Here is a 27,753-nt window from a genome sequence, read left to right as displayed (position 1 = left end):
CGGGGGGCTTTGTAAATGCACATGGCCCCCGACTTCCATTGCAAACAAATTATCTCTCTAAAAGCTCAATGGTGCTCCTTCTCTTCTGAGCATTGTAGTTCGCTCGCAGTGCACTTAACGTCCACATATGGGGTATTTCCATACTCAGAAGAAATGGGGTTACAAATTTTGGGGGGCATTTTCTCCTATTACCCTTTGTAAAAAAGTAAAATTTGGGGAAAAACCAGCATTTTACTGGAAAAATATTTTTTTTTCATTTACACATCCGACTTTAACAAAAAGTTGTCAAACACCTGTGGGGTGTTAAGGCTCACTGTAACCCTTGTTACGTTCCTTGAGGGGTGTCGTTTCCATAATAGTGTGCAATGTGTTTTTTTTGCTGTCCTGGCACCATAGGGGCTTCCTAAATGGGACATGCCCCCCAAAAACCATTTCAGAAAAACTCACTCTCCTAAATCCCATTGTTGCTCCTTCGCTTCTGAGCCCTCTAGTGCACCCGCCGAACACTTGACATACACATATGAGGTATTTTCTTACTCGAGAGAAATTGGGTTACAAATTTTGAGAGAATTTTTTTTCCTTTTACCCCTTGTAAAAATTCAAAAACTGGGTCTACAAGAACATGCCAGTGTAAAAAATGAAGATTTTGAATTTTCTCCTTCACTTTGCTGCTATTCCTGTGAAACACCTAAAGGGTTAACACACTTACTGATTGTCATTTTGAATACTTTGAGGGGTGAAGTTTTTATAATGGGGTCATTTATCGGGTATTTCTAACCAGAAGACCCTTCAAATCCACTTCAAACCTGAACTGGTTCCTGAAAAATTCCGATTTTGAAAATTTTGTGAAAAATTGGAAAATTGCTGCTGAACTTTGAAGCCCCCTGATGTCTTCCAAAAGTAAAAACTCGTCAATTTTATGATGCAAACATAAAGTAGATATATTGTATATGTGAATAAATACATAATTAATTTGGAATATCCATATTCCTTATAAGTAGAGAGCTTCAAAATTAGAAAAATGCAAAATTTTTCACATTTTTCATGACATTTTCACATTTTTCACCTAGAAAGGATGCAAGTATCGCCGAAAATTTACCACTAACATAAAGTAGAATATGTCACGAAAAAACAATCTCGGAATCAAATTTATAAGTAAAAGCATTCCAGAGTTATTAATGCTTAAAGTGACAGTGGTCAGATTTTCAAAAAATGCTCCCGTCCTTAGGGTCATAATGGGCTCCGTCCCCAAGGGGTTAAGGGGTTAAAGGGGTACTCCGGTAAAACCCTTTTTTCTTTTAAATCAACTGGTGGCAGAAATTTAAACATATTTGTAAATTATTTCTATAAAAAAATCTTAATCCTTCCAGTACTTATTAGCTGCTGAATACTACAGAGGAAATTCCTTTCTTTCTGGAACACTGATGACATCATGAACACAGTGCTCTCTGCTGACATCTCTGTCCATTTTAGCAACCATGCATAGCAGATGTATGCTAAGGGCAGCATGGTGGCTCAGTGGTTAGCACTGCTGCCTTGCAGTGCTGGGGACTTGGGTTCAAATTCCACTAAGGACAACAATAAATAAAGCATTATTTTCATAACGTCAGCAGAGAGAACTGTGGTCGTGATGTCATCAGAGAGCATTCCAACAAGAAAATAATTTTACAATAAAAGTACAAGAAGGATTTAAAAAAATTTTAATAGAAGTAATTTACAAATATGTTTAACTTTCTGCCACCAGTTGATTTAAAAGAAAAAAGGGTTTCACCGGAGTACCCCTTTAACTTTCTGGCACTAGTTGATTTTAGAATTTTTTTTTCCAGTGGAGTACCCCTTTAAGGTGAAAATGGGTTTGGTCCTGAAGGGGTTAAACTAGTCATCTCTAATTTTAACATTCCACCTGGGCATGAACTGACTATATTGGTGACATTTGTTTTGTCAGCAATAAATGTTTGTTACGAAATAGGAGGAAGACTATAGCAAACTTTGCACCAATGGACTTTGCAATATAGAGAACTGTAACGAACCTTTGCACTATTTTTATACCATTTTTATACTATTTTTATACTTACATTTTTTATACCATTTTATACTATTTTTATACCTATCTTATCCCTAACCATTTTATCTCCTCCTGTATCATTTAGCCATATTTATTATATCCCGAACTAATAGTGGGGAACATCTATTATTTGGCTTGCTTTTATTGTTTTCCAATGTACCTATATCTACAATAATTATCTGGAGCCTGCGCAAGGGCCCTGCGCTAGACTACAGTTATTCTATGTAAGGGCTGATTCACATCACGTTTTCTTCCATACGGGAGCTTATGCAGGGGGGGAGCTAAAACCTCGCGCTTCCGTATGCCTTTCTATGTGCTCCCATATGTAATTCATTTCAATGAGCCGGCCGGAGTGAAATGTTCGGTCCGGTCGGCTCATTTTTGCGCTGTATGCGCTTTTACAACCGAACCTAAAACCGTGGTTGACCACAGTTTTAGGTCCGGGGAAAAAGCGCATACAGCACAAAAATGAGCCGACCGGACTGAAAGTTTCACTCCAGCCGGCTCATTGAAATTAATTACATATGGGAGCACATAAGAAAAGCATACCGGAGCGCGAGGTTTTAGCTCCCCCCTGCCGTATGCACTACCGTACGGGAGAAAACGTGATGTGAACCTAGCCTAATACATTTCATTTTATTTAATAAATACTCAATATTTCATTGTACTGGAACTATCTTCTTTCTTGTATACCTTTGAGGACTGGTCACATATAATGTGTATATATATTTAAATATATCATAATATTTTTGTACTCATCTCTAATTTTTACATTTCACTTGGGCATGAACATTTGTTATGTCAGCAAAATAATGTTTTTAAACGTATGTTACGAAATAGTCGTTCCAGAGACACATCGAAAACAAAAGAATCAAATCTATTAATTATAGCCCATCTAATAGATTTGATTCTTTTGTTTTAGATATATTTGATTATTTTGTGTCTCTGGAACAACTATTTCGTAACATACGTTTAAAAACATTTTTTGCTGACAAAACAAATGTTACAAATAAAGTCAGTTCATGCCCAAGTGGAATGTTGAAATTAGAGATGATTGGTTTAAAAACTAACCGCAATTTTATGCCTCCTAAAATTCAACATGCACTGGAGACATATGTGAGTTTTGTATAAAATGATGTTGATAATATGATTAAAAAAAATCCTATTGAAGATAAAAAACTGTTTAATAATTTGTCTCACAGTGAAAGGGATGCATTACGTGATCTGATGTCAGACAAAGCAATAACAATAAAACCGGCTGATGAAGGCGGTTCCATCGTGGTCATGGATACTGATAAATGTAAAAAAATAAATCATTCACCAACTCTCTGATATGGACACGTATGGACCCCTTACCATTGATCCATTACCTAATCTTACCAAAAAGATACAAAATGTTGTGGATGATTACTATTCCAGGGAGGTTATTGACAATAGAATTAAAGATTTTCTGGTCAACAACACACCCATTACACCCGTTTTTTATGTACTACCCAAAGTACATAAGAATCTACAGGACCTCCCCTGGCCAATTGTGGCCTCCACAGATTTGGTTTTATCTCCGCCATATATCTTTCTTGAAAAAATATTGGCACCACTTACTAAACAAACCAGAGCATTCTTATTAGATACCTCAGGTTTCCTTACCACATTATCCAGCATCACCAATATTACGGAAGAAACCTGGCTACAGACGTAACAAGTCTACACCCCTCCATTGAGCACAAAAAGTGCATTGAGGCAGTAAAATGGCTTCTGGGACAGCGTTTACACACCTATGACCAGAAATCCTTTTTTCTTGAATTATTGGAGATTGTATTACATGAGAATTATCTTTTATTTGAAGATCAGTTTTTCAAACAGAAGAGGGGATCGGTGATGGGAACGAATGTGACCCCCCAAAACACAAATGCCTATATAGCACATTTTGAAGATCAGATTGTCTATACTAATGAGCTATTTGTCAAACACGCCGTAGTGTGGAAAAGATTTATTGATGACGTTTTTGTGTATGGGATGGGCCACATTCATCACTTGTGAACTTTTTTGGGGTCCTTAATAATATTCGTCCAGAACTCAAGTTCACAATGGCAGAAAGTCAGGAGAGCTTCAATTTCCTAGACACGACAGTTTTGAAGAATGGCTATGGCGGATTACATACTGACTTACCAACAGAAAAGAGACAGATAGAAATAATCTTTTATTATTTTCTAGCTCACATCCACCTGCAGTTAAACGAGCCATCCCATAATCACAGCAAAGAAGAATACAGCCCATTTTAAGTGACCCTGCCATGAGAACAACTCGATTAAAAGAATTAGATAATAAGTTCACTGAAAGGGGTTACCCCAAATGTCACCCCCACCCCCCCCACCCCCCCGGTGTTTGGGCTCACCCCCCCCCCCCCCGGTGTTTCGGCTCACCCCCAGCCCCCTCCCTCAGGTGTTTCAGCTCACCGAAACTGGGAGTTGCAGTTTAGAAACAGCTGGAGGCACCCTGGCTGGGAAACAGTGCTCACCCTAACCTATGACTCTCTGAAACCACAACTCCTATCATGCCCTGACAGATATACAGGCTGTCAGGGCATGTTGGGAGTTGTAGTTTTATAGTGGCTGTAGAGTGACAGTTTTTTTAGGGATCATATAAAACTACAATCCCATCATGCCCTGACAGATATACAGGCTGTCAGGACATGATAGGAGTTGTAGTTTTGTAGCAGCTGGAGATTGACTGTTTGTGGATGTATCACCTGAAACTACAACTCCTATCATGTCCTGACAGATATACAGGCCGTCAGGACATGTTAGGAGTTATAGTTTTAGAGAGTTTACTGTACCCAACATGTCCTGACAGCCTGTATATCTCTCAGGACATGATGGGAGTTGTAGTTTCAGATACTGACAGGTTATAGAGAGCACTGTTTCCCAGCCAGGGTGCCTCCAGCTGCTTCAAAACTGCAACTTCCAGCATGCTGGGAGTTGTAGATTTGCAGCAGCTGGAGGCGCCCTGTCAGGGAAACAGTGCTCTCCATAACCTGTCACTCTCTGAAACTACAACTCCCATCATGTCCTGAGAGATGTACAGGCTGTCAGGACATGATAGGAGTTGCAGTTTTGTAGAAAGTGAAGATTGACTGACTGGTTGTGGACGTATCACCTGAAACTACAACTCCTAGTATGCTACGACACCCAAATAATGTGTGGAAATGCTGGGAGTAGTAGTTTTGCATACGCTTTAGGCACATTCAATGGGGGAGATTTATCAAAACCTGCCCAGAGGATAAGTTTCCCCTGTTGCCCATAGCAACCAACAATGCCTCTGCAAAATGAAAGAATGGATCTGATTGGTTGCTATGGACAACACAGGTTTTGATAACCCTCCCCCAATATCTGTAAAAATCTGTGTTATAGCTTTATTGCCTTTAGCTGTTGCAAAGCTACAGACAAATGATGTGCAGGCATGCTGGGAGTTATAGTTTTGCCAATCATGTACCTCCGGCTGTTGCAAAACTACTATTCACAGCGTGTCTGGACAGGCAAATGATTAGTGGGCATGCTGGGAGTTGTAGTTTTGCAACAGGTAGAAGAACATAGCTTGCTTCAACAGTGTTATAAATGAGAGTGTTAGCAATCATATACATCCAGTTGTCGCAAAATCACATCTCCCAGCATGCATGAACAGCTAAATGATGTGTGGGCATGCTGGAAGTTGTAGTTTTGCAAAAGCTGGAGGAACACAGCTGGAGGGAACACTGCTATAAAACAGTGAATCTCCAATAATCTGTGTGTGTGTGTCATAAAACAGAGAGGAAAGGGTTACAGATGAGACTTCTGTGCTTGGCTGACTGCAAGGCTCGCTCCCGAGAACAGTGACTCAGAGCGGAGAGAGGGAGGGGGAGGAGGGGGCGTGGTTATCACAGTGAGGAGAAGAGGGGGCGTGGTTATCATAGTGAGGAGAAGAGGGGGCGTGGTTATCACACTGAGGAGAAGAGGGGGTGTGGTTATCACACTGAGGAGAAGAGGGGGCGTGGTTATCACACTGTGGAGAAGAGGGGGCGTGGTTATCACACTGAGGAGAAGAGGGGGCGTGGTTATCACACTGAGGAGAAGAGGGGGCATGGTTATCACACTGAGGAGAAGAGGGGGCGTGGTTATCACACTGAGGAGAAGAGGGGGCGTGGTTATCACACTGAGGAGAAGAGGGGGCGTGGTTATCACACTGAGGAGAAGAGGGGGCGTGGTTATCACACTGAGGCGAAGAGGGGCGTGGTTATCACACTGAGGCGAAGAGGGGGCGTGGTTATCACACTGAGGAGAAGAGGGGGCGTGGTTATCACACTGAGGAGAAGAGGGGGCGTGGTTATCACACTGAGGAGAAGAGGGGGCATGGTTATCACACTGAGGAGAAGAGGGGCGTGGTTATCACACTGAGGAGAAGAGGGGGCGTGGTTGTCACACTGAGGAGAAGAGGGGGCGTGGTTATCACACTGAGGAGAAGAGGGGGCGTGGTTATCACACTGAGGAGAAGAGGGGGCGTGGTTATCACACTGAGGAGAAGAGGGGGCATGGTTATCACACTGAGGAGAAGAGGGGGCGTGGTTATCACACTGAGGAGAAGAGGGGGCGTGGTTATCACACTGAGGAGAAGAGGGGGCGTGGTTATCACACTGAGGAGAAGAGGGGGCGTGGTTATCACACTGAGGAGAAGAGGGACACTCCCCCCTGTTTTTCTGGACTTGTTTTATTGTGAGCAGCATATAAAAGGGAATTCTAAGATAAATAAAGGGCATATACTCATAAAAATGATATGTACATGATCAGGATGAAGTGCGGAGCAACATAGAACAGCTTTTCTTTTTTTGGAGATCTGGCAGGTTCGCTTTAAGCCTGAGAACCCAGCAGATCACAGAGACAAAGTGAGAGTAGGATCCCCTTTGTAAGAACTTATCATCCATTACATTAAATAAAATACATTTAAAATCACAGGCCAATCTTACAAAAAGTGTTCCCTCTCATTGCAGAATTTAAAAACCCACTGCTCATTTATAATAAAAGACCCCCCCCCCCCCCCAATTTGATAAATTAGTTAGAGCTGATGTTGGTACCACTAAAAAAAATCCCCAGTTATTGAAATCCAGAAAAAAACGGAACATATCCATGCTTAGACTGTGCCCAATGTAGTCCCATCATTAAAGGTGAGAACATATACCACTGGAGAGATGATCTCAATAAAAGGCTTTTTTACCTGCAAGAGTAGGAATGTAATATATAGCATTAAAGGGGTAATCCAGGAAAAAAAATGGCTCCAGAAAGTTAAACAGATTTGTAAATTACTTCTATTAAAAAAAATCTTAACCCTTTCAGTACTTATGAGCTGCTGAAGTTGAGTTGTTCTTTTCTGTCTAAGTGCTCTCTGATGAAACCTGTCCCGGGAAACTCCCAGTTTAGAAGCAAATCCCCATAGCAAACCACTTCTACTCTGTGCAGTTCCCGAGACAAGCAGAGATGTCAGCAGAGAGCACTGTTACCAGACAGAAAAGAAAAACTCAACTTCAGCAGCTGATAATTATTGAAAGGTTTAATATTTTTAATAGAAGTATTTACAAATTTGTCGTCTATTATATATAGGAGAGACAACCCGGAGTGTGGGGGACAGAATCAATAGACACAAGTCTACAATAAGATGTGAAAATGTAGTTTTTCCAATACCACATCATTTCAAGAACAGGAGACACACAAAATCCCAGCTCAGGTTTCAAGTTATTGAGGAGTAGTGTTGCTTGCAAATATTCGCGAATATAGCACTATATATCCGTAATTATGAATATTCTTATTTTTTTTTTCACAGTACACATCACAGTGATCACCCCTCTCTGCTTCCAGCTTGTGTGGTGTAAAGAGGCTCTAATACTACTGTGTGAGACTGGCGTGCAAATTTTCGCTTATGTAAATCTTGCATATGCTAATTTTTGCATATGCTAATTTTTGCTTATGCTAATTTTCACATATGCGAAAATAAACGCGAATATTACGAATATGCGCATTTAGCGAATATATGACTAATATTCGTCCATATATTCGTGAAATATCGCAAATTTGAATATAGCCTATGCCGCTTAACACTATTGAGGAGGTGACATTACCAAGAAGAGGGGGTGACATCAAAAAATAATTAAGAAAACGAGAGGCTTTCCGGATCCACAGGTTAAATACGATTGAACCTATGGGTCTCAACAGAGATTATGAACTGACTAGTTTCTTTTTACACAATTCTTCATAATTTTTTATTATGATTTTTTTATTCTATACATGCATTGAAAATATACATACGTCTTGAAGTATAAATATAACCTGTTCTTTTATTTCCTTTAGATTGCACGACTCGGTTGGAATATATACACTGCAGTTTACGATATTCTGATAGCTAGACATGTGCTTCTTTGTTGTTTTTGTTTTTTCACTAGGTCCATGTGCTTTGTGAGATCATATCCGTGATTTATTTTGTTTGTATCCTGTGTATGTAAATACATGTCACTCATTGTTATCCCAGCTGTTTCCCCTGATGTAAAGGAAGTTACGTATTTAAGTTTGCTTTGCACATGTGTCTGTATACAATTGACAAAGGCCAACGCCGAAACGCGTCTTGTGTGTATGTAATATGTGATATTACTGAATAAAACATTACTAAGCATTACAAGCTTGTACCGGGATCCATTCTTTCCATTTGAAGCTACGCTATCCACGGGCACAGCGCAACAGCTCGAGTGCCGCTCTCCTGGACAACACAACCAAATTAATGACTAGCATGACATGCAACCATACAACACATATCCATAATACTGTACCCATAAAAATCTATGAGCCCAAAAATGTTCCTTCCTATTCTCCTTTTTTCATAAAAATAGGTAAAGAAATCTGACCATATTCTATGATGCACAGGGGTGAGTGGCAGGGACTTGTGGTACAACACAGCGTTGTCACTGGTAGGTATGTCACTGGTAGGTATGTAAACCCCAAACACACAATCATAAGGTGGGATTCTCGAGGCCCTGTGCACTGTGTACTAGTGATGTAAGTTGGAATGCCCGTGATGTTTGTGGGTGCAGGTAACCAGACATAGGGAATGAGTAGACATTGTAACACAATCTTTCTGGTAGTAACTTCAGGTGGTGCACAGCAGTAACAGTTTGTTTCAAAACTAACAGGCTATAATGCTGCAAAGGTTACTAGTGCGTGCAGAGGAGAGGTTGCCGTTACAATGTATCGATGACTGAATGTATCGGGAATGTGCCAGTCTGTTGGGCCTATCCCAAGCTGATACCCTAACTGGTTCTTGACTATTGAAGCACAACTTCAATAGCTTACTAATTGAAGCAGAGTCTTCTCAGGGGTGTAGAATACTGTAGCACAGGATCCCACACCAACTTGACCCTACACAGATACATTCCTGCTGGCGCATCCAGATGTGTATCCGCAGACTTGTATTGTGCCTGCTCAACAAACTTGAGGCAAGCGACATCTCGTTTTCTCTGTATACGGTCAGCAGGGCCGGTCTGGGGCCAAAAACAGCCCTCTGCATATTAGACTATGCAGCCCATTTTCTTTTTTTGGGTGAAGGTCGCAGCAGTCAGACCCCCATTAAAATAAACTGCGCTGCATAGTCTAAAATCATCTCAGTTCAAATGACTCTCCAGCTGTTGCAAAGTTACAACTCCCATCATGACTGCAAAGCTTCAGACATGATGGAAGTTGTAGTTTTGTAATAGCTGGAGAGCCACATATTGGGGTAGCGTTTCCCCTGTCAGGCAGAATACACAATGGTATAATGACTCACAGGAGACGTCTTTGTTGTCTGCCTTTTTCTTTTCTTCTTCATTTGGTCAAGATGTCATGTCTTCTTCCAGCTACATCGTCCTCTGCAGAGTCTGATGCCCGAACATCATTGACTGCTCACTTGTCAGCAAATCCACATCCTGTTTATGATGACAATAATCATTATAATATTGCTATACATCATGACCCCTAAAAATAATACTACCAGATGCTGTTTCTTCTGATTGGCAGAATCTCACCCCTGTACTGTCCTCCCCAGACTCATCCTTCTCCTCATCCTCAGTGCTCCTCCACACTGTGGACCGTCAGCCAGCAGAATATCTGCTTGTAGCTGGCATCACTGAAGTCATTGGCAGTAAGACCACACAGATGTGCAACATCTCTATAGCTGGTAATGCAGTCCGGCAGAATTCTGCCATCAGAATGGACAACCACCCAAAAAACAAACATGTTATTCTTTGGGTGAATGGCCATTCCAACGGCAAAATTCTGTTGCGGAGATTCAACAATGTGCACAGGGCAAAAGAATCCCTTTGAAAACAATTGGACTCTGCTGCAAATTGATTTTTGCTGGCACAATGTCCTCAATGTGGATGGGCCTTAAAGGAGATGTCGGATGCAGACTATTCTTATTCCATTCTGCCCGGGCTACAAAAAAAGAGAAAACAAACTTTCACTTACCTTCCTACATTCCCCTGGAGCTCCACAACAGCTGATCGGTCGGCTGGGCTGTCTACTTCATACTTCCCTTAGCCCGGGATGTCACACAGTGCTTCAGCCTATCACTGGCCGAGGCGGGACATCGCTGCGTCAGTGATAGGCTGAAGCACCGTGTGACTTTCCGGTAGGAAACAGACAGTCCGGCCGACCGATGAGCTCCGACATCTCCTTTAAGTCCCCCCAGAGCCCTTAGTCTTCTTCCAGACCCATCTTTCCCCTACTCCTTCAGATCCCTTACATCCCTCCCCAGACTCCTCTGCCCCCCCACCCAGACCCCTCAGTCATCCTCCTTTACACTTTCATCACCCCAACCCCTCTGTTCCCTTCTCCCTTCCCCCTGAGCCTCAGTCATCCTCCTTCATACTTTCTTACCCCCAAACCCCTTCTCCTCCCCAGACACTTCTGCCCTCTTCTCTTCCCCAGACCCACCTGCCCCCTTGTCCTCCCCAGACCCATCTGCCTCCTTCTTGTCCCCAGACCCCTCGGCCCCTTCTCCTTCCCAGACCCCTCTGCGCCCTTCTCCCCAGACCCCTCTACTTTCTTACCCCCAGACCCCTTATCCTCCCCAGACCCTTCTGCCCCCTTCTCCTCCCCAGACCCCTCTGCCGCTTTTCTCCTCCCCGGACCCCTCTGCCCCTTCTCCTCCCCAGACCCCTCTGCCCCTTCTCCTCCCCAGACCCCTCTGCCCCCTTCTCCTCCCCGGACCCTTCTGTCCCCTTCTCCTCCCCGGACCTTTCTGTCCCCTTCTCCTCCCCAGACCCATCAGCCCCCTTCTCCGCTCCAGACCCCTCTGCCCCATTATTCTCCCCAGACCCCTCTGCAGCCTTCTCCCCCCACCAGACCCCTCTGCTCCCTTCTCCCCCTAGACACTCAGTCATCCTTCTTTATTCTTTCATACCCCCCAGACCCCTCTCTCCCCTCCCCCCATACATCCTCCTTTACACTTTCATAACACCCCACACCTCTGTTCCTTTCTACCCCCCCAAACCTCAGTCATCCCCCTTCATACTTTTTTACCCCCCCAGACCACTCTGCCCCCTCTCCCCCTCAGAACTCCCTTTCCCCTTTGCCCCCCCCAGAGGTCTGCCCCCCTCTTCCCCCCAAGACCTCTGCCCCCCTCTTCCCCCCTGACCTATGCCCCCCTCTTTCCCCCCCCCAGACCTCTCTGCCCCCCTCTTCCCCCCCCCAGACCTCTCTGCCCCCTCTCCCCCCCCCCCAGACCTCTCTGACTCTCCCCCCCCCTTCCCCCCCATACCTGAGTCATCCTTTGTCCAACTTTGTCCAGCTTATGTGCCCTCTGGGACCCCTCTGTCCCTTTCTCCCCCTCAGACCCTCAGTCATCCTTCCAACTATTGTATCCATACCAGCTACCCCCAAACAACCCCACCTACCCTCACTGCCACCCCAGTCCACCTCCTTTCAACTTTTCTGCCCCCATTCCAGACCCCTTCTGCCCTAAATACTCTTCTCTTTTCTTTAACTATTCATTACCTTATACAGGAGGGGTTCAGCATGCTGCAGCTCCAGTGATGCTCCTTCCTGCTCGGAGCGGCCGGGCAGGGACACTTCAGGGCGTGCCTGCATACGGACGTCTGCTGCTTTTAAAGCAGCAGTGTTCCTCCCCCGGCTAACTCAGGAGTTCTTGGAGCCGGAAGACTGGCCAGGAGCGAGGCCCCCTTCAGCGTGATCTTAGAAGGGGGCCGTGGTGGCCTGGGGTGCAGAGGGAGCAGCAGGGGCCGCATTTGTTTTATTGAAAAATCAGGTCTGGCGCCGGCAGCCGGCCGGCCCCGCGGACAGCCTGGCCCACCGAGCAAACGCCTGATGCGCCCGATGGGGGAGATTTATTAAGGGATTTAGAGCTCATATTTTTGCTTACAAAAGTCGCACAAAAAGTTGCATGTGCACCTAAGCAATTTTTTGTGCGACTTTTGGCTGTAAGCAAAAAATTACAAAAGAGCTTACCAAAGCAAATTTCAGTTTTCGCTTTGCAGTGGTCAAATACTTATCAAGTGCGAAAGTCACACAAAAAGTCGCAACCGCCTCCAAAACCAGCGTAAATGTAAGCCAGCCCGGACCTGTCTTATAAACTTGCTTTGAAGAGCGGAATTTCATATTTCCCGCCGGGAGCCGAGACCACGGCTCCGGAGGGAAATACGAAATCACAGATGCATAAAGGAGCCCGGGCTCCGTCTTATAAACTGAATTCCCCCCCCCCCTCCACCCCCACCTGCTCATCTATCACCTCCCATTTCCTCCCCCAGCCGCCCCGCTCTTCTTCCCCCTGCTGCCACCGCTCTTGTTGCCCCAGCACTGCTGCCGTTGTTCATCTTGCACCCGCACTACCTGTTGCAGGACTACAACTCCCAGCATGCCTTTACAGTGAGGACATGCTGGGAGTTGTAGTTGTGGGGGGTAATTGATGCAGGCCGGTGGCTATGGCAGCGGAGCAGTCCGGCACCCAGAAATATGAAAATACACTGTAATGTCATATTTCCTTGGCAGTGCCGTGATTGGCCGGTTGGTCTCGGGCCAATCACGGCATCGCCCAGGAAACATGAAATTACAGTGTAGTTTCATATTTCTTGGGACCCTCTGCTGCCCTGGCCACCGGCCTGCATCAACCACCTGCCACAACTACAACTCCCAGCATGTCTTCACTGTAAGGGCATGCTGGGAGTTGTAGGCTTGCAAGAGGTAGTGCTGGTGCGAGATGAACAGCGGCAGCGGCACTGGGGCAAGAAGAGCAGTGGCAGCGGGGTGAGATGAGCGGTGGCGGGGGGGGGAAATTAGCAGCAGCAGGGGGAGATGAGCGGTGGCCGCATGGTGAGATGTGTGACGGCGGGCTGTAGATGTGCGGCGGCGGGCTGTAGATGTGTGGCGGCGGGCTGTAGATGTGCGGCGGCGGGCTGTAGATGAGCGGCCGCAGGTTGAGATGAACGGCGGTGGCTGGGGGGGAGATGAGCGGCGGCTACAGGGTGAGATGAGCAACAGCGGCAGGGGGAGATGGACAGCAGCGGCGGGTTAAGATTACGGGGGAGGGGGAGATGAGATGAAGGGTCGGGGCAGCAGAGGGCTCCTAGAAATATGAAACTACACTGTAGTTTCATATTTCCCGGGAGGTGCCGTGATTGGCTGAGACAGCTAGCGGGCTGGTGGTAGATGCGGCTGGCATTTTAACACCAGGGTGCCTCCAGCTTTTTCTAAACTACAACTCCCATCATGGAAGTTGTAGTTTAGAAATGGGGTGCCTCCAGCTTTTTCTAAACTACAACTGCCATCATGGAAGTTGTAGTTTAAAAGTGGGGTGCCTCCAGCTTTTTCTAAACTACAACTCCTATCATGGGAGTTGTAGTTTAGGAACAACGAGACTCCAGATATTGCTAAACTGGAGGCTCACTGTTACTAAATTAAAATACCCATCATTCCCAGACAGCCAAAGGCTGTCTGGATATAATGGGGGTGTAGTTTAGCAACAGCTGGAGGCTCCCTGTTTCAGATCCATTTCAGATCCGTTTATGTAGACGACCACTTCGGATTCGGAGGACTACAATGATGACCCACGTTTTTTTTTATATTAATAAAATGGTTACCAAGAGCTTGTGGGGGAGTGTTTTTTGGAATAAAAGTTTTTTAAACGTGTAGTGTTTTATAGATGGAATCCATTACTAAGCCTGGGCTTAGAGTAAGCCTCAAAAACAGCTAGCGCTAACTCCCAGTTGTTACCCCAGGACCCACCGCCACAGGGGTGCGGGGAAGAGCCGCTACCAACAGGCCAGGAGCGTCAAAAATGGTGCTCCTGGGCCAAGGTGCTAACAGGCTGATGTTATTTAGGCTGGGGAGGGCCAGTAATAATTTCACACAGATTTTGCATTATTATTTTAGGCCTTTGATACATATTTGAGCATTTGACTATAATTGTGATTCATGTTATTGTCCTTCTTATTGGATTCCAGATCTAATGACCAGCATCATACAGAAAACTGATGACATTGGTGGACATTTTGGAAGCAATGGTATAACTTGTTCCAGGGCCTCAAAGCAACATTAGTAATGGTGACCCCCCCGACTACCATGTGCCATCTATGAGAGGTATTTTCTTATGTGTCAGGACTTTAGGAGTCCTCAAGCACCAGGGTCTAGGTGTAATATCTACCTCGGCACCCTCATAGCTATTACAATATAACAGAAGCATGATGCGTTATTTACAAATAAAAAATAAAAGAAGTGATTACCTTGTATTTCTGGATATTTCAGGAGTATTAGAAAAGCGTATCGCAATGTCACACTTGTAGTCTCTGTTCCAGCAAAGAATAAGTCTAGAATTGTTGCCGCTAGGTTTGTATCATGGAACTCTGTGTCTGGATTCTTTTTTTCCTGGAAATTGTTAAATATCGTCAAATACATAAACACTGACTGTTCGTTAAATAGGAGTCATAGCAAGGATAAGTAAGAAGCGCCAACAATAAAATCATTGCTTTCAATGCTTTGGTTTCAAAGACTACAGGGCCTGTTGGTTGAAGCCCATATTTTTGCTTTGTTCTGTTTTTTCAGCTGTTTATGGTCCAAGATACTGGGGAAGATTTATCAAAACCCGTCCAGAGGAAAAGTTACTGAGTTGCCAATAGCAACCAATCAGATCGCTTCTTTCAGTTTTGTAAAGGCCTCTGAGAAATGAAAGAAATGATCTGATTGGTTGCTATGGGCAACTCAGCAACTTCTTCTCTGCACAGGTTTTGATTAATCTCCCCCACTGAGTGTAAACATAGCCTTAAAAAGAAATCCAGTGGTACAAAATGTATTCCTTATCCAAAGGATAGGGGGCGCTGTGTCTCCACTTCTCTCATAGCGATGAATGGAGGGGGCATCACGTGGGGTCCTACAGCTGGGATCAGACATTTATCCCCTCTTCTGCAGATAGGGGATCCATTTTTTAGCACTGGATTTCTTCTTAAAGGGGTTATCCAGTGAATGTGCCCACACAATCAGCATGATTTCTATCAGAGAGATATGATGGAAACTTTTATAGACATAAAGGGAATCAACACGGTAAAGGAGGAGAGGATATATAAGAGCAGAAAAACTACCACAAGAGGACATAGTTTTATATTAGAGTGGCAAAGGTTTCTGCAGTAATATTAGGAAGTATTACTTTACTGAGAGAGTAGTGGATGCATGGAATAGCCTTCCTGCAGAAGTGGTCGCTACAAATACAGTGAAGGAGTTTAACCCCTTAAAGGGGTACTACGGCGCTTAGACATCTTATCCCCTATCCAAAGGATAGGGGATAAGATGCCTGATCGCGGGGGTCCCACCGCTGGGGACTCCCGTGATCTTGCACGCCGCACCCCGTCAGAATCAGTCCCCGGAGCGTGTTCGCTCCGGGTCTGATTACTGTCGATCACGGGGACGGAGCATAGTGACGTCACGCACCGCCCACTCAATGCAAGCCTATGGGAAGGGGTGTGAAAGCTTCCATAGGCTTGCATTGAGGGGGCAGAGCATGACGTCACACAAGGGCGGAGCTGTGACGTCACAATGCTCCGTCCCCATGATCGACATTAATCAGACCCGGAGCGAACACGGGGTGCAGCGTGCAAGATCACGGGGGTCCCCAGCGGCGGGACCCCCGCGATCAGGCATCTTATACCCTATCCTTTGGATAGGGGATAAGATGTCTAAGCGCTGGAGTACCCCTTTAACTCCTTGGGGATGGAGGGCGTGTGCATACACCCTCGCGTCCCGTCACTTAAGGACGGAGGGCGTATCCATACGCCCTCGGCATTTCTGATCACTGCCGCTCACCGGGCGGTGATCGGACCGGGATGACCGGCGTTGAGGAGCGGAGAGCAGCACTTTAAGCATGGGTAAGCCCAAAAAAGCACCTTATGCACTGACACTTTGTCATAGTTGGTAGCCATGGCACCTTAAAGGGGTTCTCCGGTGCTTACACATCTTATCCCCTATCCAAAGGATAGGGGATAAGATGCCTGATCGCGGGAGTCCCGCAGCTGGGGATGCCCGTGATCATGCACGCGGCACCCCGTTTGTAATCAGTCCCCGGAGCGTGTTCGCTCCGGGTCTGATTACGGGCGACTACAGGGCCGGCGGCGTGTGACGTCACGCCTCCGCCCCGTGTGAGGTCACGCTCCGCCCCTCAATTCAAGCCGACGGGAGGGGACGTGATAGCTATCACTCCCCCTCCCGTTCGCTCCGGGGACTGATTACAAACGGGGTCCCGCGTGCATGATCACGGGCATCCCCAGCTTCAGGACTCCCGCGATCAGGCATCTTATCCCCTATCCTTTGGATAGGGGATAAGATGTGTAAGCACCGGAGAACCCCTTTAACTTGTTGTATATTTATTTGCTGGGAAGGATTCTCCCCAGGTAGGAACATTATCCGGCTGGGGTTCCCAGTGTCTCTACAGGGGACAACATTACTTCAGGTGTAGGTGCATAGAATTTAACTCCTACAGAGTTGTTCCCACATTTAGTGTATAGTGTATGCTCTCTGCATTGCTGCTCGGCCTGTACTTTGAGGTCTTCTTTTATTCCAGTGTTCTTATGGTCCCATTCTATTGTATTTTTATGTGATTTAATAAAGTTATATATTTTTCCAAGCGGCATTATAGTCACTTTTTGGTTCTTTTTTCAAGATTTCATGACAGTTGCGCTTTCATATATGATAGGGACAATAACTATTCATAAGTACGCAGAATATTGGGCAGACTCGATGGGCCAAATGGCTCTTATCTGCCGACACATTCTATGCTTCTATGTAAAAAGTAGAGACTTGTGTAGATCTTGTTTCCAACCAGTTTAAATGATCTACCAACCCACCTCTTCCATCTTCATTAGAAAGCAATCGATGAAGTCACGAGGGCAGTTCTCATCCAAGGTGGCTTTGTGGGTGTCCACCTTTTCCTTAACAAATTGTTTAATGTTGCCTAGATAGCTATAAATCTTCTGGTGGGGTCCAGGAATGTACTTCATTATAGTTGGGAATATGTTGCTTAGCTAAATAAAGAAAAAAATAAATAAACAGAAAACAGAACATACATATTTGTTTGCTGGCGGATTATCAAAATTATATTCAGGATTTTAAATTTAAACATTTTCAAAAACCATATATCCACCCTTACTAAAAATGCAAATAAAAAGGAGGGAGCTGAATTTGAAAAAAAAAAAAACTATCCTCCATTTCTTGTGTCAACTGCTAATTTTTAGGTCTATATGATTCCACAAAATCCATAGAAATCTTGCGCATACAACAGTGTCCATGTGCAACTGGTTTCTCTGCACTTAAAGGGGTACTACCGTGGAAAAAAAAATTCAAATCAACTGGTGCCAGAAAGTTGAACAGATTTGTTAATAACTTCTATTTAAAAATCTTAATCCTTCTAGTACTTATCAGCTGCTGTATACTCCGCAGGAAGTTCTTTACTTTTTTAATTTCCTTTCTGACTGACCACAGTGCTCTTTTTGATTTGAAAAAATAATAATAACAATAATTCCACTGGAATACCCTTTGAAAACTGAATGTTCTTTTTTTGTTTTAAAGGGGTACTCCGGTGGAAATATTTTTTCTTTTTTCTTTTTTTTAAGATCAACAGGTGCCAGAAAGTTATACAGATTTGTAAATTGTATCTATTAAAAAATCTTAATCCTTCCAGTACTTCTTAGCTGCTGAATACTAGAGTGGAAATTATTTTCTTTTTGGAACACAGTGCTCTCTGCTGACATCTCTGTCCATTTTAGGAATTGTACAGAGCAGCATATGTTTACTATGGGGATTTTCTCCTACTCTGGACATTTCCTAAAATGGACAGAGATGTCAGCAGAGAGCTCTGTGTTCCAAAAAGAAAAGAATTTCCTCTGTGGCATTCAGCAGCTACTTTACACTTGGACAGAACAGAAATATTTTTAGTGATCCTTTTATACCTAGGCCGGGCATCCTCTACATTATGAGGAAAGGAGGTTTTACCATCATCATAGATGAGATTCTTTACTATTATAGCATTGAGACTATGGAACTCTCTGCCACATGATGTCTGACTCAATAAACAAGTTCAAAGTTTTTCTGGAAAAATATAATATTAGGAGTTATGGATGTTAGATTTTATAGCGTTATAGGGATAGAATGCATCCGCGCTATATTTGTGATTTTTAGCATACAGCATTGATGGATTCTAATTCTTCTCAAGAAGACTTGTGATCATTGAAAAGAGACTTTTTATCTTTACAGCGGATATTTATCTTTTGTATTTTTGTGCTATTTTTTATTAATATTTTAACATTTTATTGCCTTTCACCTGCCAGGGCCCTGCCAGGTGATTGGCTGTATACTATATTATTCTACATAATAAACACAATTTTATTTTCACTAAAACAATCGGATCCACATTCTATTCACTCATTTTCTTTTTTCATACCCCTAGTGCTTTAGAGGACTGGTTTTTATATATTTTATATATATATATTTTTTCCTATATTAGATTAGGCCCCTTGGGTGGGGGTACCACCTTTAACCTCAAGCACTATACTCTCTCTATATCATAAGTGAGCTACACATTATTATCTTTTTATTATAGCATTGAGACTATGGAACTCTCTGCCACATGATGTCTGACTCAATAAACAAGTTCAAAGTTTTTCTGGAAAAATATAATATTAGGAGTTATGGATGCTAGATTTTATAGCGTTATAGGGATAGAATGTTCATCCAGGGACCTATTCTGATGCCATATTCGAGTCGGAAGGAGGCATCAGCTTCAACTTTACAGACTTAATATTACTGTAATGTCTGTTTTTCTGTGGTTTGGTATTTTCTTCTTTGGGGCCTGTTCAGACATGCTGTTTATGTCTGAACAGTTACTACATTAACTTCTTTCTGGTAATGTGAGAGTTAATGCTTCTAGCGCTTCAGCACTGGGAGTGTACAGTCATGCCCGTAAATGTTGGCACCCCTGAAATTTTGAAGAATTTCTCACAGAAAAGGATTGCAGTAACACATGTTTTGCTATACACAGGTTTATTCCCTTTGTGTGTATTGGAACTAAACCAAAAAAGGGAGGAAAAAAAGCAAATTGGACATAATGTCACCAAACTCCAAAAATGGGCTGGACAAAATTATTAACACCCTTAGCTTAATATTTAGTTGCACACCCTTTGGAACAAATAACTGAAATCAGTCGCTTCCTATAACCATCAATAAGCTTCTTACACCTCTCAGCCGGAATGTTGGACCACTCTTCCTTTGCAAACTGCTCCAGGTCTCTTATTGGAAGGCGCCTTTTCCCAACAGCAATTTTAAGATTTCTCCACAGGTGTTCAATGGGATTTAGATCTGGACTCATTGCTGCCACTTCAGGACTCTCCACCACTTTGTTGACATCTATTTCTGGGTGCTTTTTGACGTATGAATGATGTGCTTTAACAAAAAGCTCTATCTTGGTCTCATCAGTCCAAAAGATGTTTTCCCAGAAGGGTTTTGTCTTACTCAAGTTCATTTAGGCAAAATTTATTCTTGCTTTTTTATGTCTGTGTGACAGCAGTGGGGTCCTCCTGGGTCTCCTGCCATAGTTTTTCATTTCATTTAAATGTCGAAAGACAGTTTGGGCTGACACTGATGCTCCATGAGCCTGCAGGACAACTTGAATATCTTTGGAACTTGTTTGGGGCTGCTTATCCACCATCCGGACTATCCTGTGTTGACTCTTTTCATCAATTTTTCTCTTCCATCCACGCCCAGGGAGATTAGCTACAGTGCCATGGGTTGCAAACTTCTTGATAATATTGCACGCTGTGGACAAAGGCAAATCTAGATCTCTGGAGATGGACTTGTAACCTAGAGATTGTTGATATTTTTCCACAATTTTGGTTCTCAAGTCCTCAGACAGTTCTCTTCTCCTCTTTCTGTTGTCCATACTTAGTGTGCCACACACAGACACACAATGCAAAGACTAAGTGAACTTCTCTCCTTTTTATCTGCTTTCAGGTGTGATTTTTATATTGCCCACACCTGATACTTGTCCCGGGTGAGTTTAAAGGAGCATCACATGCTTGAAACAATCTTATTTTTCCACAATTTTGAAAGGGAGCCAATAATTTTACATACACATGGAGGACTGGTCTTAGCACCTTCCCTTACGTTGCATGGAACCCAAATGAATGGACACCTGGTCCACACAGTCCCTGGAAACCAGTATATTCAACCTTTTCAGTGCTACCACGCCAAGCAACAACAACAAGTGATATCAAACGAAAAGAGAATAGCGGAGCACTCACCAGGTCAGTAAAAGGCTTCTTTATTGATCATATCGACCGATACATGCAGGGGAGGATGGAAAAGACGCGGGGGTACACAAGACGGCGACGGACCGTTTACGTGCCGAAGCACTTCATCAGGCCGATGCTTGATACAGAAAGGAGAGGGGAGTTTTTTTATACCAAGTGAGGAATGGGACAGGTGTGTTTTAACCCTGTGCATACCATAGGGAATGGGGAACACAAACTTTGTGCAACACTAGACATATCATTCTAGCCATGCGAGTCACTAATAACTGAATTGAGTGGAAGAGGCTCTGTTTGATATATTTCAATAGTCACCGCAGTGAGTACGTTAAATGAATATGTTATCCTTATATGTATGGAAAGAAAAGACACAATAATGCATTACTTTCAAATTTATCATTTAGGCAAAGTGGGCTGCGGCTTCAGTACGAAGAATCCACAGAGCTTCTTTCCTCAATAATTCTTGTTCCTTTGTATAACCTTATTCTGAATACTCTACGCATTCAATTGCAAAAAATTGTAAGGCTTCAGGATTATTTTTATGGGCTTCTGCCATATGGGAGACCAAACGGGGAGCCCCTATTCCAGTCTTCAGGGATCTCAAATGCTCCCTAACTCTATGGAACAGGGGTCGTATGGTCTTCCCTTTGTAGAAAAAGCCACATGTACACAGGAGACAGTAAACTACAAAAGAAGTTCTGCAAGTAAAAAATTGTGTGATCTTAATATCAACACCTCCCAAAATTGCTGATTTCGGTTTGCCATTAAATCTGCAAAAAGAACACGTGCCACATGTGAAATTCCCTATGGGGCGACTATCACTCAACCAGTTATGTGATTTTTTTTTTCTTCTTATTCTTTATTTTACATTTATTTATATAATCAGCTATAGTGATGTTTTTTCTATATATGATTATAGGCTCAAATCAGGATCCTGTTGTAACATATACCAAAGTATATTGATAGATTTCCTTATGCAGTCATTCATAGGGGTGTTCCTGAATGCAAAGGCAAATCTCTCAATACTTTTTAGTTTTTTCTTCCTTAATACATTCTGTCTAGGAATCTCATTTACTTTTAACTGAGCTTCTTTCACTACTGATGAAGGAGCCTTTGTTCAAGATCTGCAGCTTGTGCAGAATAATTCTCAGGGTCATTGTTTATTCTTTTCAAACGGATAAACTGTCCTACTGGAACCGCATTCTTTGTGTGCATGGGATGGGAGGAGGCATAATGGAGCAGAACATTTTTTGAGATTGGTTTCCTAAAACCAGAGGTAATGATATTGTTCTTTTTTATGTCTATCCTGACATGTCTATCCTGACATCCAAAAATACGAGTGACTGTCCACCAAAAACATGAGTGAAAACCATGTTCATGGTGTTGACGTCGTTGAGATGGGTAACGAAATTCACAAACTCCTCCTCCGTCCCATCCCATACAACAAAGACGTCATCAACAAAGCGAAGAAAAGCCCTTATGTGTTTACTAAAAGGGTTAGACGGGGAAAAATGTATTTACGTTCAAACAAAGCTAGATAAATATTGGCAAATGCGCATGAAATGGGCGTGCCTATAGCTGTTCCATGGCGCTGCCTATACCAATGATTGTTATATTGGAAACAGTTATTCTGTAATATGAAAGCAATGGATTCAGAAACAAAATTCACAAACTGTTCTGAGGTTAAAGCGCTATTATATCCTGAACCTAGGAATAATATTTCAGCAAAAGAAAAGGAAGCCCTGAAGTGGCTTTCTGAAAGGGATGACCTAGTGGTCTCCAAATCAGATAAGGGTGGCTCAATAGTCGTATGGCACAAAGATGACTATGAAAATGAAACTATGAAACAACTAGGCAACATAACAGTATATGAGAAATTAAAAGAGAATCCTATTAAAAGAATAATTAATAATTTAAGATCCCTCCTACGTAGATCTGTAGAAAATAGAATCATTGAAGAAAAAACAGCCGAACAATTGCTACCTCACAATCCATCCAATCCAAAATGGTATATCTTACCAAAAATCCACAAACCACAGAGACCTCCTCCTGGCCGCCCATTTATGGCCAGAATAGGATCACCTACTTCATTCCTTTCCGGCTATATTGATTGGTTATTGTCACCACTATTAATCCACATTCCATCATTCCTCAAAGATACAGGAGATTTGATACTTTTCTTAGAACAGTTCCAATGGCAGCATACTCTTGCCTCCATAGACGTTGAGAGCCTGTACACCCGCATCCCTCAGCATGTGGGTGTACAGGCTGTCAGAGAGTTCTTGGAGAGCTCCGAAAAATCGGTAGAATTGTGAATTTAGTTTCTGAGTCCATTGCTTTCATATTACAGAATAACTGTTTCCAATATAACAATCATTGGTAGAGGCAGCGCCATGGAACAGCTATAGGCACGCCCATTTCATGCGCATTTGCCAATATTTATCTAGCTTTGTTTGAAAGTAAATAAATATTTTCCCCATCTAACCCTTTTAGTAAACACATAAGGGCTTTTCTTCGCTTTGTTGATGACATCTTTGTTGTATGGGATGGGACGGAGGAGGAGTTTGTGAATTTCGTTACTCATCTCATGTTTTTGGTGGACAGTCACTCAAATTTTTGGATGTCAGGATAGACACAAAAAAGAACAATATCATTACCTCTGGTTTTAGGAAACCAATCTCAAAAAATGTTCTGCTCCATTATGCCTCCTCCCATCCCATGCACACAAAGAATGCGGTTCCAGTAGGACAGTTTATCCGTTTGAAAAGAATAAACAATGACCCTGAGAATTATTCTGCACAAGCTGCAGATCTTGAACAAAGGCTCCTTCATCAGTAGTGAAAGAAGCTCAGTTAAAAGTAAATGAGATTCCTAGACAGAAAGTATTGAGGAAGAAAAACAAAAAAGTATTGAGAGATTTGCCTTTGCATTCAGGAACACCCCTATGAATGACTGCATAGGGAAATCTATCAATATACATTGGTATATGTTACAACAGGATCCTGATTTGAGCCTATAATCATATATAGAAAAAACATCACTATAGCTGATTATATAAATAAATGTAAAATAAAGAATAAGAAGAAAAAAAATCACATAACTGGTTGAGTGATAGTCGCCCATAGGGAATTTCACATGTGGCACATGTTCTTTTTGCAGATTTAATGGCAAACCGAAATCAGCAATTTTGGGAGGTGTTGATATTAAGATCACACAATTTTTTACTTGCAGAACTTCTTTTGTAGTTTACTGTCTCCTGTGTACATGTGGCTTTTTCTACATAGGGAAGACTATACGACCCCTGTTCCATAGAGTTAGGGAGCATATGAGATCCCTGAAGACTGGAATAGGGGCTCCTCGTTTGGTCTCCCATATCGCAGAAGCCCATAAATATAATCCTGAAGCCTTACAATTTTTTGCAATTGAATGCGTAGAGTATTCAGAACAAGGTTATACAAAGGAACAAGAATTATTGAGGAAAGAAGCTCTGTGGATTCTTCGTACTGAAGCCACAGCCCACTTGGCCTGAATGATAAATTTGAAACTAATGCATTATTGTAAGTGTTTTTTCTTTCCATACATATAATGATAACATATTCATTTAACGTACTCACTGCGGTCACTATTGAAATATATCACACAGAGCCTCTTCCACTCAATTCAGTTATTAGTGACTCGCATGGCTAGAAGAATATGTCTAGTGTTGCACAAAGTTTGTGTTCCCCATTCACTATGGTATGAACAGGGTTAATATACACCTGTCCCATTCCTCACTTGGTATAAAACACTCCCCTCTCCTTTTTGTATCAAGCATCGGCCTGACGAAGTGCTTCGGCACATAAACGGTCCGTCGCCATCTTGTGTACTCCCGCTTCTTTTCCATCCTCCCCTGTATGTATCCCGACTGGCCTATATGATCAATAAAGAAGCCTTTTACTGGCCTGGTGAGTGCTCTGCGACCCTTTTTTCGCTTGGTGCCAATAATTTTGTCCAGCCCATTTTTGGACTTTGGTATGACATTATGTCCAATTTACTTTTTTTTCCCTCCTTTTTTTGGTTTAGTTCCAATACACACAAAGGGAATAAACGTGTGTATAGCAAAACATGTGTTACTGCAATCCTTTTCTGTGAGAAATACTTTATTTTCTAGAAAAATTTCAGGAGTGCCAACATTTACAGCCATGACTGTATATAAGGGCTCTTCAGGTGCTGCTCTGGGCTGGTATTTTCACCTGTTACTCTGACCATGTGTCTTTATGCACCTTTGTCTGTCTTAAGACATGCCTGAGTTTGACCATGGTTATCTGTCCTGTTTATGTTATTGATATCTGGATTTTAGCCTGTTTTGTTTAGTAACTTGTTGGGTTTTAGTATTCTTGCATTGCATATATTTAGTGTTCCTTGTTTAGACCTGTGTTCAGATTGTGTTGTTTTTCCTGAATTGTGTGACTCTTAGTCCGTGTTTACATTATGCCTTTGTATCAGTCCTGTTTGACGTTACTGGATCCTGGATCTCCTAGGATAGAATCCTGTTCTGAGATTTGTGCTAATCCATCTATCTAGTAGTATGTTTCAGTATGTGCCTGTATTTCATGTATTTTTATTTGTTTCCTTCTTGGCTGGTATCTGTTCCACACTGTTGAGTGTGTCGCTAACAAGAAGTCCATTTGGAGTTATTATTGCTGTCCACTCCTTTTTTGGAGTGGGGTGTCTTTTGGTCATGTGTGAATTGTGCTCTTGTTATCCTAACCTGTTTAGTGTTCTGCATTTAGTTAACCTGTTCATCCCCTGCATCTCCTGGTTTTGTCTGTGATATACTTAGCCTCATATCTAGTCTTGTTCATATTATCATATTTGCCCTTAATCTTGATCCTAGTTCCTGAACTATATGTTAGTATGCTACATCCTGTTTTCCCCAACATGTACCATTCCGTTTGTTTTGTTTGACTTGATGCCCATTCACTTTAGTGCAGTATAGGGACCGTCCTTGTGCAGGGCCGGTTTTGCCTATAGACAAAGTAGGCGGCCGCCTACAGCGGCCTCTCTTTGGGGGCGCAGCTCTGACCTCCGCAAAAAAAACTTCACCAGAGATCAGAGAGCACTCACCCCCTTGTGCTTCTTATCTTGGAGGAGTGCGGCATGAAGCGCTGCACTCCTCCAAGCGTACAAATCAACAGCATACAAATCAACATCAACTTTAAACTTCCGCGCGACCCCCCCCCAATGGCCGCTGTCAGGGGGTACGGCCAGTACCCCAGTAAGGGGCCCGGGATCCCAGCTGCACCCCCCAGCAGCGGCGCAGCACAGTAGGACATGGACTGATGGCTGGACACTCCAGCCTGCGAAGGGGCACCATCTTACTATAAAACATTCAGCCTGTGGCTGTCAGTGCAGGAGCCCGGGCCCAATGACTCTCTGGGAGGTGAGTGATGCTCCTCCCCTTCCTCCCAGGCTCTCCTACCAGGCTGCAACAAAATTGGAGCAGGAGCACATGCTTTGCTTCCTGCTCCTCCGCGGCGCGCACTCCTACACCTGCCCGCGCAGAGGCCACCATCTATAAGATAAATTTCTTGGGGGTAAGAGGGAAGGGGGCAAAGTGCTGTTTAGGAGTCAGTGGGCAGTAAATGGGCAATTTCTCAATGTTTCCTCAGCAGGGTGCCTCCAGCTGTGCCAAAACTACAACTACCAGCAAGCCTCTGCCTGTCCAGGCATGCTTGGAGATGTAGTTTTGCAACAGCTGGAGGCCCCCTGCTGAGGAAACATTGAGAAATTGCCCATTTACTACCCACTGACTCCTAAACAGCACTTTGTCCCCTTCCCTCTATCTATCTATATCTATCTTTCTCCTATATATGTCAGCGTTTCCCAACCAGCTGTTGCAAAACTTTAACTCCCAATATGCTTTTGGCTGTCCAGGCATGCTGAAAGTTATAGTTTTGCAACAGCTGGAGGCACCCTATTTGGGAAATACTAATCTATACATCTGTATATTATCTATCAATCTCATATCTATGTATCTATCTCATATACATCTATCTATCTCATATATATCTATCTATATATCTCATATCTATCTAGCTCATATCTATCTATCCATCTATTAACTATCTCATATCTATCTATCTCATATCTATCTATCTCATATCTATCTATCTCATATCTATCTATCTCATATCTATCTATCTATCTATCTCATATATATCTATCTATCTCATATATATCTATCTATCTCATATCTATCTATCTATATATCTCATATCTATCTAGCTCATATCTATCTATCCATCTATTAACTATCTCATATCTATCTATCTCATATCTATCTATCTCATATCTATCTATCTCATATCTATCTATCTCATATCTATCTATCTATCTATCTCATATCTATCTATCTCATATCTATCTATCTCATATCTATCTATCTCATATCTATCTGTCTATCTATCTATCTATCTATCTCATATCTATCTCATATCTATCTATCTATCTCATATCTATCTATCTATCTATCTATCTATCTATCTCATATCTATCTATCTATCTATCTATCTATCTCTCCTATCTCTCTCTCTCTCATATCAATTTCTCTCATATCTATCTGTCTGTCTGTCTATCTATCTATCTCATATCTATCTATCTATTTCATATCTATCTTATCTCTCTCATATCTATCTATCTATCTATTTCATATCTATCTTATCTCTCTCATATATATCTATCTATCTCATATCTATCTATCTATCTCATATCTGTCTATGTCATATCTGTCTATGTCATATCTATCTATCTATCATCTATGTCATATCTCTCTCTCTCTCTCTCTCTCTCTCTCTCTATCTAT

General features: G+C 42.8%; 1 protein-coding gene across 1 annotated transcript in view; it reads right to left on the bottom strand.

The window, feature by feature from the left end:
- The window catches only part of LOC130290754 (cytochrome P450 2G1-like), a 63,007-nt gene that overhangs the window by 14,945 nt on the left and 20,309 nt on the right, over positions 1-27,753 (bottom strand). The window contains exons 5-6 of the mRNA XM_056538808.1: positions 17,457-17,633; positions 14,850-14,991 (exon numbers count right to left, since the gene is read on the bottom strand). Of these exons, the coding sequence (XP_056394783.1) occupies positions 14,850-14,991; positions 17,457-17,633 (319 nt within the window). The remainder of the gene's footprint in view (positions 1-14,849; positions 14,992-17,456; positions 17,634-27,753) is intronic.

This window comes from Hyla sarda, chromosome 9 (genome assembly GCF_029499605.1).
Source record: "Hyla sarda isolate aHylSar1 chromosome 9, aHylSar1.hap1, whole genome shotgun sequence".
NCBI lineage: Eukaryota > Metazoa > Chordata > Amphibia > Anura > Hylidae > Hyla > Hyla sarda.
The sequence above is the reverse complement of the archived record's forward strand: the minus strand, read 5'-3'. Positions and strand labels throughout refer to the sequence as shown.